This window comes from Macrosteles quadrilineatus, unplaced genomic scaffold, assembly GCF_028750875.1.
Source record: "Macrosteles quadrilineatus isolate MER2022 unplaced genomic scaffold, UCM_ALF_1.0 Scaffold_2__2_contigs__length_208266976, whole genome shotgun sequence".
Taxonomy (NCBI): Eukaryota; Metazoa; Arthropoda; class Insecta; order Hemiptera; family Cicadellidae; genus Macrosteles; species Macrosteles quadrilineatus.
In genome coordinates this window covers 148,427,253-148,444,497 of record NW_026542595.1, presented here as the reverse complement: position 1 = coordinate 148,444,497, position 17,245 = coordinate 148,427,253, and the positions used below count along the sequence as shown (strand labels likewise).

General features: G+C 34.3%; 1 protein-coding gene across 1 annotated transcript; it reads left to right on the top strand.

The window, feature by feature from the left end:
• Window positions 1-1,160: 1,160 nt before the first annotated feature.
• Window positions 1,161-17,075, top strand: LOC128987742 (mitochondrial ribonuclease P catalytic subunit). Its single transcript, XM_054408750.1, has 7 exons — window positions 1,161-1,428; window positions 4,506-5,606; window positions 7,064-7,313; window positions 8,027-8,163; window positions 10,740-10,935; window positions 12,907-13,098; window positions 16,798-17,075. Exons 2-7 carry the CDS (start codon window positions 4,576-4,578, stop codon window positions 16,870-16,872), a joined length of 1,881 nt encoding a protein of 626 aa, XP_054264725.1. The 5' UTR covers window positions 1,161-1,428; window positions 4,506-4,575; the 3' UTR covers window positions 16,873-17,075.
• The last annotated feature ends 170 nt before the right edge of the window (window positions 17,076-17,245 follow it).

The following is a 17,245-nucleotide window of genomic DNA, read 5'->3' as shown; positions in this document are numbered from 1 at the left end:
GTACTAGACAAAATAGTTTTTTGAGAGTCAATCAGTGCAATTATCAAGCTACTATTAATTCACCTTTTGAAACAGGTAAAAGAATCTTTAACTCTCTTCCTCAAAATATTAAGTTGTTAGATGATAAGAAATTTAAAACATGTTTAAAAAGTTTATTGTTAGATATTTGTATATGTGATGTGAATGAGTTTGTAGAATATTTGTCTCAACCCAATCTATATTTCAACTTATAGGTCTAGTCAATAGAATGTTAAATAGAAGTCTTGGATGTATACTAGGCCTAATGTTAATTATTATTATACTGTATTCTTCTCGGACGATGCCATGCATGTAACATGTTTTAAAGGCAATAAAGTTTGTCATTTGTCATTTATTGTGTAAGTGCCTTTTACCACACAGCCTAGACAGTTCTTATATAATTATAAGATTCGTCCTTTTGCAATGTTTATGGGAAATGTTGGTAGTCCTAACCATGTCCTAGAACTGTGTGACCCTACAGGGGTACAACAGTTTCTTAACTGGGCTACGCTAATATCGATTGGAACTATCGAATTGAAATATTGATTAATAATCGATATTTTAAAATATAACTTAATGTCTATTATAAAATTAATCTATCATAACCTAACCTAACTAACCAAACTTGTTGATGGTGAAAAAATCACAGTTTACTAATCGAATCGATAGTTTCAATCGATATTAGTGTAGCCCAGTTAAGAAACTGTAAACTGTATCCTTGTTTTATTTGGACAACACTTGGAACAAAACACAACAAACACTTTTAAAGACTAGGCCTACAGTATAAAAACTAACTTTAACTTACAAGGGTGCACGGGGATGGCACGGTAGAACGCATAACAATAAACACTCTTTTATAAATCCGACTTCAAAACATACGATACTTCGATAAAACCTCAAATTATTTAAAAAAACAGCTTAAAGACGACAGCTTAAAGACTTTGAAAACTACAATCGCTGGGGCACGGCAGGGGCAGAACGGCAGACAGATAACAGAACAGAACGACCAACGACAGCAGAACAGTAAACAACTCTTTTGCTTCAATTGTGTGAGAGTCGTTCATTTGAGATCAGCTCAATTTTACGAATTGCGCATGCGCAGTAGGCTAGTCCAATTCCTGCCCTGAAACGCTCGCCGAGATGTGAGATGTGTAGGTTAGGTTTTCGTTTTCCTAAATCCTCACATTATGAAAATTAAAATGATTATAAGTTACTAAGTTTACTATAAATTTATTATTATGGTTTGTATGTGCCGGAAAATTCAAATCTGGTGGAATTTATTTGTGTTAAGTGAGTTTGAAAACTAAACCGATCATCCAGATACTTAGTACTGGCATAAGTTAATTATTTATTTTGTTGCAATACATAAATTGATGATTTAACTTATTTGTTATGCAGGCCTACAAAAAGGTACTAAGTAAAATAAGACTTAAGTTGAGTAACTTAGATTTAGTCGAATTATTGTAGTTTTTATAAGCAGGGATACTTTGGTACTGTTGAATGATCGATTATACAGGGTGGCGCAGAAGGATCGGGTGGTTTTAAAATACTTGTCAAACTGTCAATTTTAAAGGTATTGGATTGAAATAAAGTGCAAAACGTGTAGTTACAATGGAAGTTTATTGACAAAAAATTAGTTAAGTTAGTTTTTAAAAATTACATCCATTAAATGCCTTCCTTCTCGAGCGACGCATTCTTGGAGTCGGTCCTTGAGGTTCCGCATTGCTCTCCCAAGCACATCACCAGGAATTGATGTGATTTTGTTGTGAATTGCAGCCTTCAACTCCTGAATGGTCCGGGGTTTGTTCATGTAGTCCCTTGCTTCAGGAGTTGAAGGCTGCAATTCACAACAAAATCACATCAATTCCTGGTGATGTGCTTGAGCGAGCAATACGGGACCTCAAGGTCCGACTCCAAGAATGCGTCGCTCGAGAAGGAAAGCATTTGATGGATGTAATTTTTAAAAACTAACTTAACTAATTTTTTGTTAATAAACTTCCATTGTAACAACACGTTTTGCACTTTATTTCAATCCAATACCTTTAAAATTGACAGTTTGACAAGTATTTTAAAACCACCCGATCCATCTGCGCCACCCTGTATATTGATTAGTAACTTAATTGGGTACCTACAGTTTCTTAACTGGGCTATGCTAATATCGATTGAAACTATCGAATTGAAAATATTGATTAATAATCGATAATTTTTAATATATCTATTATAAAATTAAACTAGGCCCTATCATAACCTAACCTAACCAACCAAACTTGCTGATGGTGAAAAAATCGCATGAAGGTTTAAGTTACCTACTAATTAAATCGATAGTTTCAATCGAAATTAGCATAGCCCAGTTAAGAAACTACCCTAAGGACAGAAAGTTTGGTTAATGTTAATCGATATTTTAATCCGACAATAGCGTATCCCAGATAAGAAACTATATCCGTCAATAGTCAATAGGATCTGAAAACCTGTTACCCTAGCCTAAGTTAGTTCCTACATATCCATAACTTAAGTTACTGGCAAATACATTAATTTTTTTACAGCTGCAACCCAATGCCCCTTGTGTTGCCTAAAAATTATTTTGCTGGCTATTGAAGTAGGCCATAGGCCTACGGTAAGTTAAGTTAAGACCGGTAGTTGCTTTTAGGCCTATAAATAAGAGGTAGGCCGAAGGTTAGGTTATTTTCGGCCATGTTATGTTAGTTTAGCCCTTTGGCTACTGGTATTCAAACCAAATAATAAGTCGTCAAAACAGCTTACTTCCAAGAAAGGAGGCTTTGTTCAATATTTCGTATTACCGTAAATAACCTTAGTTTAAATAAAATTCTGATATTTAATACTTTAACTTAGGCCTACTTTGAAATGGCGACCTACTTTGAATGTAGGGCATTTAAAAGCCAAGTATGAATGGAGATGAGTGTAGGATGAGTGGCGCAATCTTGTAGTCTTAGTATGTGACTAAGGCCAATATTAACTTATTATTTATTTACATCAGTAACTTAGGTCTTAAAAAAAACATTAAATGAATTTCCTACGCAACTGTAATCTTCAATCACAAGTCTCCTGAGTCTTCCATTTTACCTTTGACTGTGGATTGAACTAGTCCATTGTTAGAGCGTTGATAACTTATGTTTTAGAAACATTGATTTTTTCTACCAATTATTGTTAATTTTTACATTGATGCCTCTGTGGACTGAAGTTTTTACTACAGTAAGTTACATCAAAATTTTCAAGAAATAACGTCTGTTTTTGACAACCCATGGACAAAAAAAAACTGAATAGGCCTAAGTAGGCCTAAGTTAATTTTTTTATTGTCTAACCTGAATAAGTTATCTAAACAAAACAACCTTGGTAAGTTTGGCTACACTATGTTCACCCGTTATCGGGATTAAGTGTTAGGCCTATAAAGATAGCATTGAAGTTGATCCCAAATCGCTTCGCTTCGCTCCACTCAATAAGTCAGTTTTTCAATTACTGAGACTTTGGTTTTTAACTTTCCAATAAATAGTTATCTCGATACAGTTTCAAAATGTCATTAGCCTAACTTTATTTACGGTAGGAGTTTGTTTTGGCAAGCCTTGTTTGGAAATTAACAAACTACTATCTAAATCTAAATTAACATCTACATTGTTGTTATAAGGTACCTAGGTAGGCCTACTAGTTTATAAAACACTGCCAAAAATCATGTCATCGATCACAAACTGCAGCAAACACTCCTGAATGATTAAAACACTAACATAGTTAATTAGGATCCTTGCAAATGTGTAACCATCCAGAACGTCTAGGTTTATTAACTTAGCTGAATCCGTTAAAAAACATAGGATGATTTATCAAAACTACTAAATACCATTAAAAAAAATATTAAAAACACCAATGTTTACACCCTGAAACACAGTGTTTTAATGACAATGCCAGCAATGTTATTGATGCATTGATGGTGAACATCAATGTTTGACCCATGGATTCTCTTCATCCCTTCTAGATATTACATTTGTCATTTTAATTGTGTTCAAGTTTTTTAAAAGACAAATTAAGGGTAGTAGAATTGAGCCCCAACAGAGTGAGCTGATGTTAATTATTGATTTCTGTCAATTACTTAAGTTACTCTGATTTTTTAACCAAGCTAATTTGAAAGGAAAATTTGTTGTAAAGGCTTAGCATCTAAGAGAGGAATTGGGGCAGAAAATAAATTTATTCTGTTGTGGTTTATTCAACTAATCTCTTTTTTATGAAAAAAAATTACAGAGCAGGTCCTTAAATCCCCTACCTAGAGGATGTATAGTTTTAGTAATTAAAAGCCAACTATTCTCCATTCACGTACCCTGCGCAATATTCTACTTAAAGTTAACCAAGTAAAACTTTTACTTGAAAAAATATAAATCTCAACATAAAATGTAAATTATTGAATTTGTCTAATGCTATTTTTAAACAATTATGTTTGGAAAGTCAACCATTTACTCGTATATCTAATTTGTATGTATTTTTAGTTTTAAGTATCAACACTGGTGACAAGATTCTGCAGATCGTGCTGCCAAAAATAGTTGGACCATTACAAACATGAAACATTTCATGCGATTCCGCATCAACCAATGTGCTATCGTGAATATTTATCATGAGAATTCAGCTACACTTAGAGGATTACTTGCAACAACAAATTGTGAATCAGGTTCGCCAGCTTCATTAAAATATAGAATTGATAAAGCAAGAAACATTTCATCATATGGAAACGGTTGTTGGAACGGTTTAAGTAACAGAAGATTAAGCCTGCATTCAAATGTTGAATCTGATGATGAAGACAAACTGGACGATAATGGCAAGGACAGTTTTTTCAACGAATATTATAAACAAGAGGATGTTTTATTGAGTAACTTGCAGAGTGTAAGAAACAATGCTGCTGACATGTCAACCCAAAAATGGGACGCTTTACGAAATTCATTATTGAAACTGTCTGGAAAAATTAATGCCAAAAATATTGACGCTGTCATATTAAACAAGTGTTCTGATATCCAGTCCTTACCTCTAGGCAAATCTTACTTTAAGTACTTGAAGTCCTTAAATACTCCCATCAACAGAGCTTGTTACGGTAGTTATTTACGTTTATTCCATCAATGTGCAAGTGACTGTAGTAGTGACGATTTGAATGAAATCTTAATTGTTTATAAAGAACTATCAGAAGTGTATCCTCTCTTAGATTATAGCACAGCGGAAAAAGCTGTGTTAGGATTATGTGTTACCGAAAATTGGAAAGAATATGAAAAACTATTTGTTGCTATCAAACAATTTTACAATCCTTCAGTGAGTACCTACAAAGTGGTAATTCTAACTTCATTTGACAAGGGAGACTTTGAAGTGGGGTGGAAGCTGATGGAAGAAATGCAGTACCAAGGGTGTAATGTTCCAGATGAAGTATTTTTACATTGGTTTCAAAAAGTAAGATTTAGAAGGCAAAACGAAGATATAACAAGAGTTTTGAACTTTTTCAACTATTTTAATGTCAAACCATCAGACATGGTGTGCAAGATTATCAAGGATGCATTTGAGGAATATAATGAAAAGGCAATAGCGACATTCACAAAGGTTAAGAGAGAGTAAGTTATCATTTTAGGCTATTTTTTCACAAAACTGATATGCATGACTTAAAAAAGTATAATATGAAAATATGAATTTTCAAAATTCTAAGGGAATGACAATATTTTATTGAAATTTTTCATGAAAACAGCAGGAAAGCTAAAGTTTTTATTGAAGTTATACAAGTATTGAATTTATACAAGTATTGCATTTATACAAGTATTGAATTTATTTCTATATTGTGTTCAAATTTTAATTAGCCTACAAAATTTAACATAGGCTACAGTAATTATTAGTTCAAGGCCTAACTGTTTCAATGTCTTTCTCTAAAAATGCCCATTATGTAAGTTAGGCTACACATTTAACTATTACCACCAAAATCTCATGATGGAGGTAAAGGTTCGTGCAAGGCAACTGTTGCCTTGGTCCGTGGGTAAAATTCAGGGCCATACACTCTAGGTACAGTGTTTCCACTTAACCAAAAAAATAATCCCGCTCACTGGGTCCAGAAATCTTGTTTAACACTAATACCGAAACCCCGGTCTGACAGGCCCACCGGAATTTTTACAAACGCTTGTTTTCAACACTGTTCACTTGAGAGATTCCATTCCCCCAACACCTTCCCCCCTTTTCCTCCCCTACCAATTGATATATTGTTTGTTCATTTTGCATGGGTGCCGTGACCTTGGCAGGTTGTCTGTTCATAACACGCCCGTCTCAGAAGCCCAGCTTTAGTGTATTTTAAAGCGCGGTCTCACAGGCCGAGGGTTTCGGTTTGTGTGTTTCTAAGCAGGGTCCATTATTTTTCAAATGGGGTCTCACAGACCGGGGATTTCGGTTAATGTCAGCCTAGGTAGGGTTTCGGTATTAGTGTTAATCCCGCTTTTAAATCATGAAAAATCCCGTTTTACCCTGCAAGATTTTTTTCTTCAATTCTGAGTGTTATATAAGACGTATATTGTTTAAATAGTAGGTAGTTTAATCATAGCTATTATATTTTGATACCGTACAGTAATTTTATCAATTGGGGTTAGGTAGTTGTTCGGTAAAAAAAAGTATAAAAACAGACGTCATAGCCAAAAATCCTGTTTTATCCCACATCGCGTTACCGCTCATGCTCTAAAAATCCCATTTTCGGGATAGCAATCCCACGTATGGAAACACTGTCTAGGTTTTGTAATTTGATTTGTTCGTATTAAATTAACAACCGTGAAAAGATATGTTTAGTTCCACCTTTTATTCATTCAACTCATGATTTGTGAAAGTAAAAAGTTTGTGGCCGTAATTTTACCCCCTAGACTATTTTTTGTTCAGTAGTAATTTTAACAATTTTTTTAAAGAGTTAAAATTCCAGGGGGATAACATTCCGCTACCCCCTGAGAACAACCTCCAATAGGCTTTTTAAATTTTCTTCTTAATTTTTAAGATCTTTTTCAAATCATAAGTTAGATTTTATTAAGTAACTGTTGATTTACAGCGGAGTCTGCCTGAGTTGTAACTCCCTTCTTGAACCTTGTCAAATATCCAAAGAAGACTTCCTCGAGCTTAGAAAAGCCTTTTTGAATCCTGTAATTATTGGAAAGGACATATTCCAAAAAACCAAGCCAGAAGAGTTCAGTGAGTTTTTGAACTTTCTGGAGCAGTCGGGACCTTTCAATATTGTTGTTGATGGGCTTAATGTTGCTTTACATGGTAGACATCAGACAACCGCAATTAATACTGAACGGGTGAGTATGTTTAATTTTGTAGTACTGGTTCATATTGTTTGTTAGGTATTCAGTATTCATGGGGCCATTGAATTAGTACGAGCTGAGTCACTTCGCCACTGTTTCAAGTCCTGAAGATATCATGATTGTCTCCCACCATCAGAGCCAATTCAATAACAACAACCATGATCGTAGAGATATTATGGTCGTATCTCACCCAGCGAAATCATGAGCCCAGGATCACAATCGTTTGTGATCCTGGGCCCTTCCACCTTTGCTCCAAGATTAGGTTGCGAATTACTTTTGTCTTGTCCTGTTACAATTTTTGGGATCTCTGCCGACCTCTAATACAAACAATTACTTTATTTTTGGGGGGGGGGGACTAAGCCCTTCATCTGTCAACATGGGGGGCTTGAGCCTCTTGGGTCCCAGTTGGCTTTAGATTTGTAATTATTGAACCGGCTAGGCCTATTTGTTTTAAGTAGGCAAAGGGTTATATTAATACTTCATTCCAAGGACCATTCTAAAAACTTTATTAGCCTATACAAAAGAATAAGAAGCCAGTTTCTGTGTGTGTTTTGATTCATTTTTTATACAGTTGACTTTACAAGCTATTTAAGACACTTTTTTATTTAATGTTAAGTCAAACAGAATGATTGCATTTGTACATTCAGTACATTCATGTTTATGTACATGTCAACTAAATGATATCATGTAGCCTATATTTCTTCTAGCTAAAAACAGTTGTCAAGTATTTTGCTGGTTGGAAGCAAAAAGTGTTGGTGTTAGGAAGAAAGCACATGGCTTCTTGGAATACACCTGACATGGAGTTTGTTAAGAAAAATGCTCAATTGTTCTTGGCAGATAACTTGTGAGTATTATTTTTCATCATTTATTCACATTCAAGCAAAAAATAATTTCTTCACGATGTCGTCATATGACTAGCAAGTACAACTCCAAGCTACAATATATAGCTATAACTCCAATATATATTTAAAAGAACTTTTGCTGAAGGACAGGTTTTTACTTAAGACCTTTTCGTTTTTATAAGTTATTTTAATCTTTTAATTGTTTTATGAATAATGAAAACAAGTTTAGTTTGTTGTTTGGATTTGTAAAGAACACAAGCTCATTTTGGTGTTAAATTGAATCCTATATTTTGTCATACCTCAATTTCATTTCGTCTGTGATATTACAAGTAGGCTAAGTGTATCGCGTACAGTGACGACAACAACAATACTGGAAATTTTTGGATCTAGGTACATGTTAATTTTTATTCTAATCGATATAAAATGTTTAATTGTTATGTTAGTGGTAGCAAAATTCCAAATGGTTCAGAAGTCTTTGTCAAAAATTCTAGATTTATGACTCCTCTAACATAAGACGTTGCTATGTGGAATCGCATGTAAAAACCAAGGAGATTCGAAACCTTAAATTCACTACCATATTGACCTAAATAGTAAATACATGTTAACAAGTCTTTTGCCTCGTTCAATATTCTATGTTGGACAACATAACCATTACATTAAACAGACAAAATCAGATTCAATGGTTAGTGAAATAACATTGAAGGTAACAGCATTTTTTTATTGATACTTTAACCCATTGAGGCCAATTCACAAGTGGAGCCAGATGCGGGTCTGTACTAATTTTTTAACGGATTGTGTGCACAGATTTTTTTCCATATAGGCTAGGCCTTTCAACAAAATGTAGTTAACTTTATAAGGATTCAAAATAAAACCTGTTTTTAAAGTTTGGTTCGTTTAGCTGGTTTTTAGATAAACCTGAAACCAAGAATTGGTGAAAAATGTCAGGGTAGGTTTATTTGCTACCATGCAATAAATTCACCACGATTATGGAAGACTATAATGATGTCTTCACGATCGTGCAGGACATGAAAGATATAGCGGCGATCCCGGGATGGATGATTTATTTGCAATCAGGTGTGTCAGGTTTTTGCCCGGATCGCAGGAGACGATAACGAGTCTTGGCATTCACAAGATTTTGTCTCGATGGGGGGAGACAACAATAATGTCTTGGCAATCTTGGGGATGTCAAGGATTTTGTTGCAATCAAAAAGGAGACGATGATTATGTCTTTTTTTTTTCAACGCCAGTGGCATTTCACATGAGAGTTACTAGAGATAAATGTTAAGTGATTCTTGGTGAGTTTCTTGTGTTCTTCGTGATTGCGGAAGATGCTCTCTCAACTCCATGGTGATCACTGGATATGATTAAAATTTCTTCAATAGCTGGGTTGTTTCAGTCTTTGCCGCGATCGTAAGGGACGATAGCGACATTGACAGATTTAGGGTACTAGGCAAAAATAGCACGAGCGACCCTGGCTCCTTATGTGGAACTTCCTCGCGATTGCTGCAAAATTGTAAAAGGAATTCCGCTATCACGGGGATATCATCATTGTCACCAGCGATCGTGGGAAACTTATGAACGAACATCTCTCATCATCACAATAGAAATCATCATCGTCACCTGAGATTGCAGCAAAATTGAGAATATCTCCCGCTATCACGGGGTCCTGAGAAAATATATCAAACCTGTTTGTGATTACATTCCATTTGGACTTGGATTAAGGAAAAAAATTCTTTTGAGTCTTTTAGCGAATTTTCCATATAGGGAATAAGCAATTACCGTAGGTTTCATGGTAAGATTTTCTTGGATTTTGTGGATTTATTATTTTTGTTTTGATGACCCCAAAAACACCATCCGTTCAAATTCATATACATACGTGTGTGTGTGTGTCCGTTAGCATGATAACTCAATCAAAAATTATCCAATTATGATGAAAAGACACTCAAAATATAAAACTTCCCATTTCCCCTCTAAACCATTTTGAAGAGCTTAAAATAAAAATTAGTCCATTAAAGTGGTTTTGTACAGTTATTCCTTACGGGGGGGGGGGGGGGGGGATTAAATTTAAAATTACAGTAGAACCTCTTTAATCCGAACTAATTGGGACCAGGAGTAGTTCGGACTATTGAATGGTTCGGATTACAGAACATATTGTTTTTTTTTTACAGTAGTAAACATGGTGAATAAACAGTACTGTAAATTAAATACAGTATACAAAAAAGAACTGCTGTACTGTTTATAGAGTACAGCAATGAGGGGTTTGGATTAGTGGACGTTCGGATTACGGGGGTTCGGATTAAAGAGGTTCTACTGTACCATGTTATTCTGATGGGGAATCAGTAAACTGTTATAGTTTGCTTGTCTATTAATACATTTTGATAAAAACTTATACTAAGCAATTTCAATTTTCTAAAAACACACTTTAATACCTTCCCTGTAGCAGCAAACCTAGGTTCTCGTTAAAGCTAATGTTATTTAAAAGATTTAAGTGAAAATTAAATCAGGCAAATGGAAAATCGCTTAGTCTGCTGGTTTGCTGATGCGGGGTTATTGAAAGCTCTAATAATTTGATTTCCAGATCCCAAGATGACCCGTTCATGCTGTACGCAGCTCTGCACGGTGGTCTTGACACCTACTTTGTCTCTCGAGACATGATGAGGGGACACAAGTTTCTGCTTAGTGACAAAAAACTTAGGAATACCTTCCAAAAGTGGCAGTCCCTGCGTCAGCTTTTCATATTGACTGTTGATAGGGGTGGAAATTTAATTTTTCAGGTAAGTTAAACTTCTATTTTGATATTTTGTATTTAATAGTCAAGAATTTATTTGTTGCTCGATATCTAGCAAAGAAGTGATCATACACGAGATACTGTTGGTATTGCCTCTCTTAATATTTTACGATAATGCTAACCTACATCCGTATTGTGACCATAAAGCAAATACATTTTTTTTTTTTTTGTGATGAGCTTGTTTACTACATAATTGAGATTGGTTCTATAAATACACAACTATGAAGGGGGAGTCTAATCCTTTTGTTGTTAAAATTGCAAAAAATCAAAACCATTAAAAAAATAAATTAGCCATCCGTACAATTTTTACTTACTTACTGTGTGCTACTTCTGTTGTACACTAATATCAAATTGGCTACGGTAATCATTGAATTACATCACTGTAATTACAAATTCCTAAAGTTTAACACAGATAAATCATTTTAAAACTCTTTTAGCGAATTTCCCTATAGCTATTATTGTAGGGAAGTAGGTGGAGCCGGGACCGATATACTTTTTCATTTTGATGTCCCTAGAGGCCAAAACAGTACTCGTTCAAATTTTTAAATATGTATATAGGTTTATAAGTCCGTGAACAACTTGAGTAATTTTTGTCCGATTTTGATGAAATTTTGTTTGAAAGTGTAAGCAGGATAAACTTACCCTCAAAACACAAAATTTATCTCTAGACCATTTTAAAGAGCTTAAAAAAACGAATAATTTAGTATGCCAAAGTGTTTTTGTACGGTTATTGGTTACAGAGAAAATTTAAAAAATTGCAAATTCAAAATTCCTATGTTATTCTTATGGAGAATATTGTAAAATGTTGTGGTTTGCTTGTTTATAGAAATAGTTTGATCAAACTTGGCAAATTTATTTATCTTATATTAAGCTACAGTAGACTCCCTCTTATCCGGACTCCTTGGGACCAAGGCTAGTCCGGATAACGGTTTTTCCGATTAAACCGATGTCGTTAAAACAGACCGTTTACTGTGGTATTCGACTTAAATTTAGTAGAGCATCAAATCAAATCAAATCAAATCAAAATATCCTTTATTCATGTAAGTACAATTGTACAGGAATAGAGTCAGATATTACAAAATAAAATGTTTTACATTTAAGAACTAAAAATAAGACAGAATATTTATTTTATTTGTTCTCCCAAAACTCTTCAAGAGAATAAGGGGAAATTTTAATCAAATACTGTTTCAGACAATTTTTAAACTTTTTTGTATCATTTTCATTTAGAAGTATTTTTGGAAGATGGGACATAAATTTATTTCCTGCGAATTTTGTTTTGAGCATTGTATTTGGACACGTGATCACTGGTCTCAAATCTTTCCCACGAGAACAGTCGTTTCAGTACCACCCACTTCCTGCCGATCTAATCCGTTTAAACCAATGTGTTGATAAAAATTGTCCGGTTAAAGAGATGTCATTTCTGTCGAGTGTAGTCCGGTTAAACCGAGGTCTGGTTAAAAGGTGTCCGGATAAGAGGGAGTCTACTGTACTAATATTTTAATAAAAAAAAACAAAAAACAAAAAAACACAATTATTAGCCTCACAGTAGCAGCAAAAATAGGTACTTGTTAAACCTAATGTTATTTAAATAGATTGAATTTAAAATCAATTCAGACAAATGGAAATCCGCTTAGTCTGCAGGTTTGCTGCGGCAGGGGTACTTTATCTAATACTGTAGTCAATACCTTCCAAGTTTTTCAATCATCTAGGATAAAATGAATAGCTTAACATTAAATGCGGAATAATTAAATAAGAAGAAGAATGTGACTAAAAGCCAGCATCCGACACTACCGAATATGCCTGAAATTGTCCGCCTGCCGATCTTCAGGTTTTCTTTGAAAACAATGAAAAAACTTTGAAAAAATTTCCTACAGTCAGTCCATGTAGGCTAGGTAGAATGTTTACTTGTCTTCGTAGTATCCAAAGTAATAACATCCAACTGTATTATTTCTTCTAGGAACCAGTTTCATTTCTACAGACGATTCAGCAGAATTCCCATGGAGACTGGCATGTCCCATACACTGTGCTAGGAGAAGAACTGACTAACAGAGATAGGGTAGACCATTTACACAGGCACTGGTTGTGTTTACAGAAAGTAGCGAAACACAATCCCAGCAAGGTGAAGAGACCAAGCTTTGCTCCAGAGAAGGTAACGGACAAATCTTCATTTGCGTAGAATTTCCCAAATCATTACATAACAAAATGTTACTTGTGTTAAGCAAATTAAGGGTGATGTTGTTTAGTTGCTCCTATCTAATAAGTAGTAAGTTAATCTAAAAAGGAAAAAAAATATTTTTCCTGCAGGAAAAAGGTACTGGCCAAAATCTCTTTTGGTCTGGCTACAACAAATGTCAGTCGTCAAAACTTGTAGAAACAAAAAGGACACAAATCTAACGGTACTTTCCTGTTAAAGGGGACATTCATTATCATCGATGATTTTTTTCTCGATATATCGATATTAACAAATTGAAACATATCAGCTGACAACTACGATAAATATTGTTCAGTATCACCAAACAATAATTAAATGAAACTGTTCTTATCAAACCCAAACGGAATTTTTAAATGGTAGAGCAAGTATGGTTGGTTATGTTAGGTTAGCTTAGAACAGTTTCATTTCTTAATCCCTAGACTATTTTAGCCTAAACAAGATCAGTTAGTTGTTGTCAATTTGTAATGGATCGGAAAACAAAAATATCGATATATCGAGAAAAAAATCATCGATAATAATTAATGTTCCCTTTAACAGGAAAGTACCAATCTAACTAATAAGACATTTTTAAGTCATTCAACAAAATTAATCAAATTTGCAAGAGACATTGTCACATGATTCATGATTTACATTGATAAATTTGCAACATTAAATTGACACATCACAAAAAAATCATTTAATGTTAACTTCCCTCGCCCCTGACATTTTGTCATCTTCAAGCTAACAACATCACCCGGTTTTGATAAGTACCTAAGTCAAAGAGTTAATTTCATTAATATGCAATAGTTTAGCTGAATTCAGGGGTTGCCGGGGAGAAACCAGGGTTGTAGGATTTAGTTTTGTGGGTTTTAGGATCTATTTGGACAATGTAACAAATCACATGCTATTAAATTAATCAATAGTTCTTTAATGCCAACCCAAGTAATTCACTAGTCCATAAAATAATCACAGTCAGGAATTCAGTATTCAATAGTCCCTTGTATGGTCCTTATAAGGCATTTATTAATTTATCCATGTTAATGCAGCTCTGGCAATTTCAGTTAGTGGTTATAAGTTGTGCATGGTATAAATAATTAGTTTATTACAGCTCCTCAAAAGCTGTCTTAGGGTGTTTATGGCAATGAGCACAATCAGCCTGAGGGTAAAGCCGGGTTTTCCTATGTGGGGAAGTGGAGCGCGGAACGCATAACGGACTCCTCTTGTTTTAGGCAAAGTCAAAGTCAAAATAAACTTTATTCATATGAATACATAGCAGCATCAGAATAGAGTCACATATAACTAAAAATCACATACTTTCATGCTATATAGCTAAAATACAATATATTTAAAACTATATATAAAACCCAGGCAACCAGTAGTGGAGCCCTCACTTAAGGAAACTCTGAAAAAAGAATAGAGAGCTTTATTAACAAGATATTCTTTCAGCAAGTTTTTAAATTTATTGTAATTTTGCTCGTTTCTAATTAAATTTGGCAACTGAGTAAAAAATTTGGTGCCCATATATTTAGTTTTGTTTTTATAAAAATGCAGATTGTGTTTATCAAAAATAATTTTATTTCGGGTATCATAATGATGCTTGGATTAAAAAAATATATCACTTTCATGTTCTTTGACACACTTTATTGTTTCCAAGACATAAAGACTGTAAACTGTCAAAATTTTAAGATCTTTAAAGAAGTTTTCGACACTTTGTGCTTTTTAAACCTAACATGATTCGTATTGCTTTTTTTTTGTTTTATCAGAATTTTGTCCAAATTATATATTGAGGTAGCTCCATATATACAAATTCCGTATGCCAGATGTGAGTGTATTAAAGAATAATATATTGTTTTCAGCACTGTAAGGTCAGATATTTTTGACATTTGCCACAGTGCATATATTCCTGATGACATCTTTTTCACTACATTATCAACATGATCATTCCAAGATAGATGTCGATCAATGAAAAGTCCTAAAGATTTTGTCTCATTTGCTTTATTTATTATGTTATTGCCAACTTTGATTTTTTGATCCAGAGCTATTTTATTTTGTTTTGTGGAGAAACTTACTGTCATTGATTTGCTTGTATTTAATAGAAGGTTATTTTGATTAAAAAAAAATTGAATACTCATTAAGTCCAAATTGGCTGAGAGCTCAATATCAGAACTGGAATTTCCTTTAACAATTAAATTAGCATCATCTGCATTTAGTGACATCGAACTGAAGCTGGTACTCTTAGGCAGACCATCCAGGTAACACAAAAAGCAATAAAACCCAGCAGCCTTTATCCTTTTAAATTAAAACACATCTAACGCTTCCTAAGCCCTCAGTTAAATTAGCCTGACCAATCATTTCTTGAAATACACCAACACATACCTATGTGGTAACTTAAGTTCATGTTTCTGACTTCCATATAACCCTATTCATCCATAGCACCACTCATAACCAACACTTCATAGTTACTAAGAAGTCCTTTATTAGGACAAAGACAAAATATTAGTGTTTTGTGAAATTTTATTTGTGTAGCTGACCTCTGAGCCACATTTTTTATTTAGTAAGCTAGCTAAACAATCCCTTTTCATAACAAATCGTACGGTAACAACTGTTTCTGAGACTGCAACTGAACAAAAGTAATTTTAAAAACTGCACCTGATACGTCCTGCCTCTGGGGCAGTTGGAAATACTATGACATAGCCTACTCTGTACACAATATTTAGGCAGTTGTAGACAGTGGCGGATCCAGAAGGGGGCTAAGAGGGCGACCGCCCCCCCTCGGGCATATGATGTTTTTTACTGCATGTAATACAGTAGTGCTTACACATTGCGTAAAATAATTTGTCATACAAACGTTGGACAAAGAAATTGTATAAAACTGCCATTTTGGAGACTTAGTTTACACACATTTTTTGGGGGGGCTGGGGTACCGCCGAACCCCCCAGACCCCCCAGTTCGCCCCCCCTTTGTGGCTGTTCTAGGTCCGCCACTGGTTGCAGGGGAAGCAATTCCATCCCCTCCACCTTACCCTACCTTTGAAACAATAGCTGTTGATAAGCTCAATCCATCGATCAGCTGTATCATACTTTTAGAAAAAACAAGTGGCGGGGGAACCCAGAGAAACTTCCCCTCAAACCGCCTAAATATTGTGAACGTTCTATAAGGTTGGTAGTGTGTTTATTAGTAATTTTATTGCTGTTAGGTTTGACCAGGCCTATCTAAGGTGTGTCCTCAGCCAGTAGACAAACTATTCGGTACTTAGAATGTTGAGATTCCGTCTTTATCAGGTTTTGTATGAAACCCACATGTGTATGTAACGGTGGAAGAGGCGGCCTAATTCAAAATAAATGGTGGAAGGCTTGAGTAATTGACAGGACGATTTGATTCTTGTGAATTGAAAATCAGATCAGGCGATTTACTACTTGACAACAATCGTATGTGTCTTCGAGACAGGTATTTGTGTTCACTGTTCATAAGAGGAGGAAAACATTATAAAATAAGGTGTATAATCCCTGAGCAGTGACCGTCAAAGGATTAAGTCTTGTGTTCCTTAAAGCTTCTTGTTCAATTGACCAATAACAAAGATACCCGAGCTATAATAATAATGTGAATATTGTGTAACTTATGTGTCTATTGTTTATTAAAATAGATTTTTTTGTTTAGGTAAGAGAAGTTGAAAGACCTTACAAACAGTCAGTGAAGAGATTTAGTGTAAAGAATGTTTTCAAGGAGGATTAATTCAATGTACGATGTTTGTGAACTTCTTGAACTTTGTAGTCCGTTTTTAGTTAACCTATATGTAAATAATAAGTTTTTTTAGCATATTTTGTACATAAAATATTTATTTGTATATTTTTGATCACAAGCACAGGTGAATAAATAGTTGATTCTAACTCTTTCAGTGCTATTCTAAACACATAACCCTGTATCTATCATAACCACTGCCAACAACTGGTGTCATCCCTCAGGCAGTGTAACAGTTTGTGGAGAAACTGTTACACTGATGTTTAAGAAAGATATATTACTACATATTTATTTATCAAAGATTAATTCTAATTTATAAGAAGAAAATAGAATAACTTTTTCAATATCTTACAATTTTTCTTTTTGA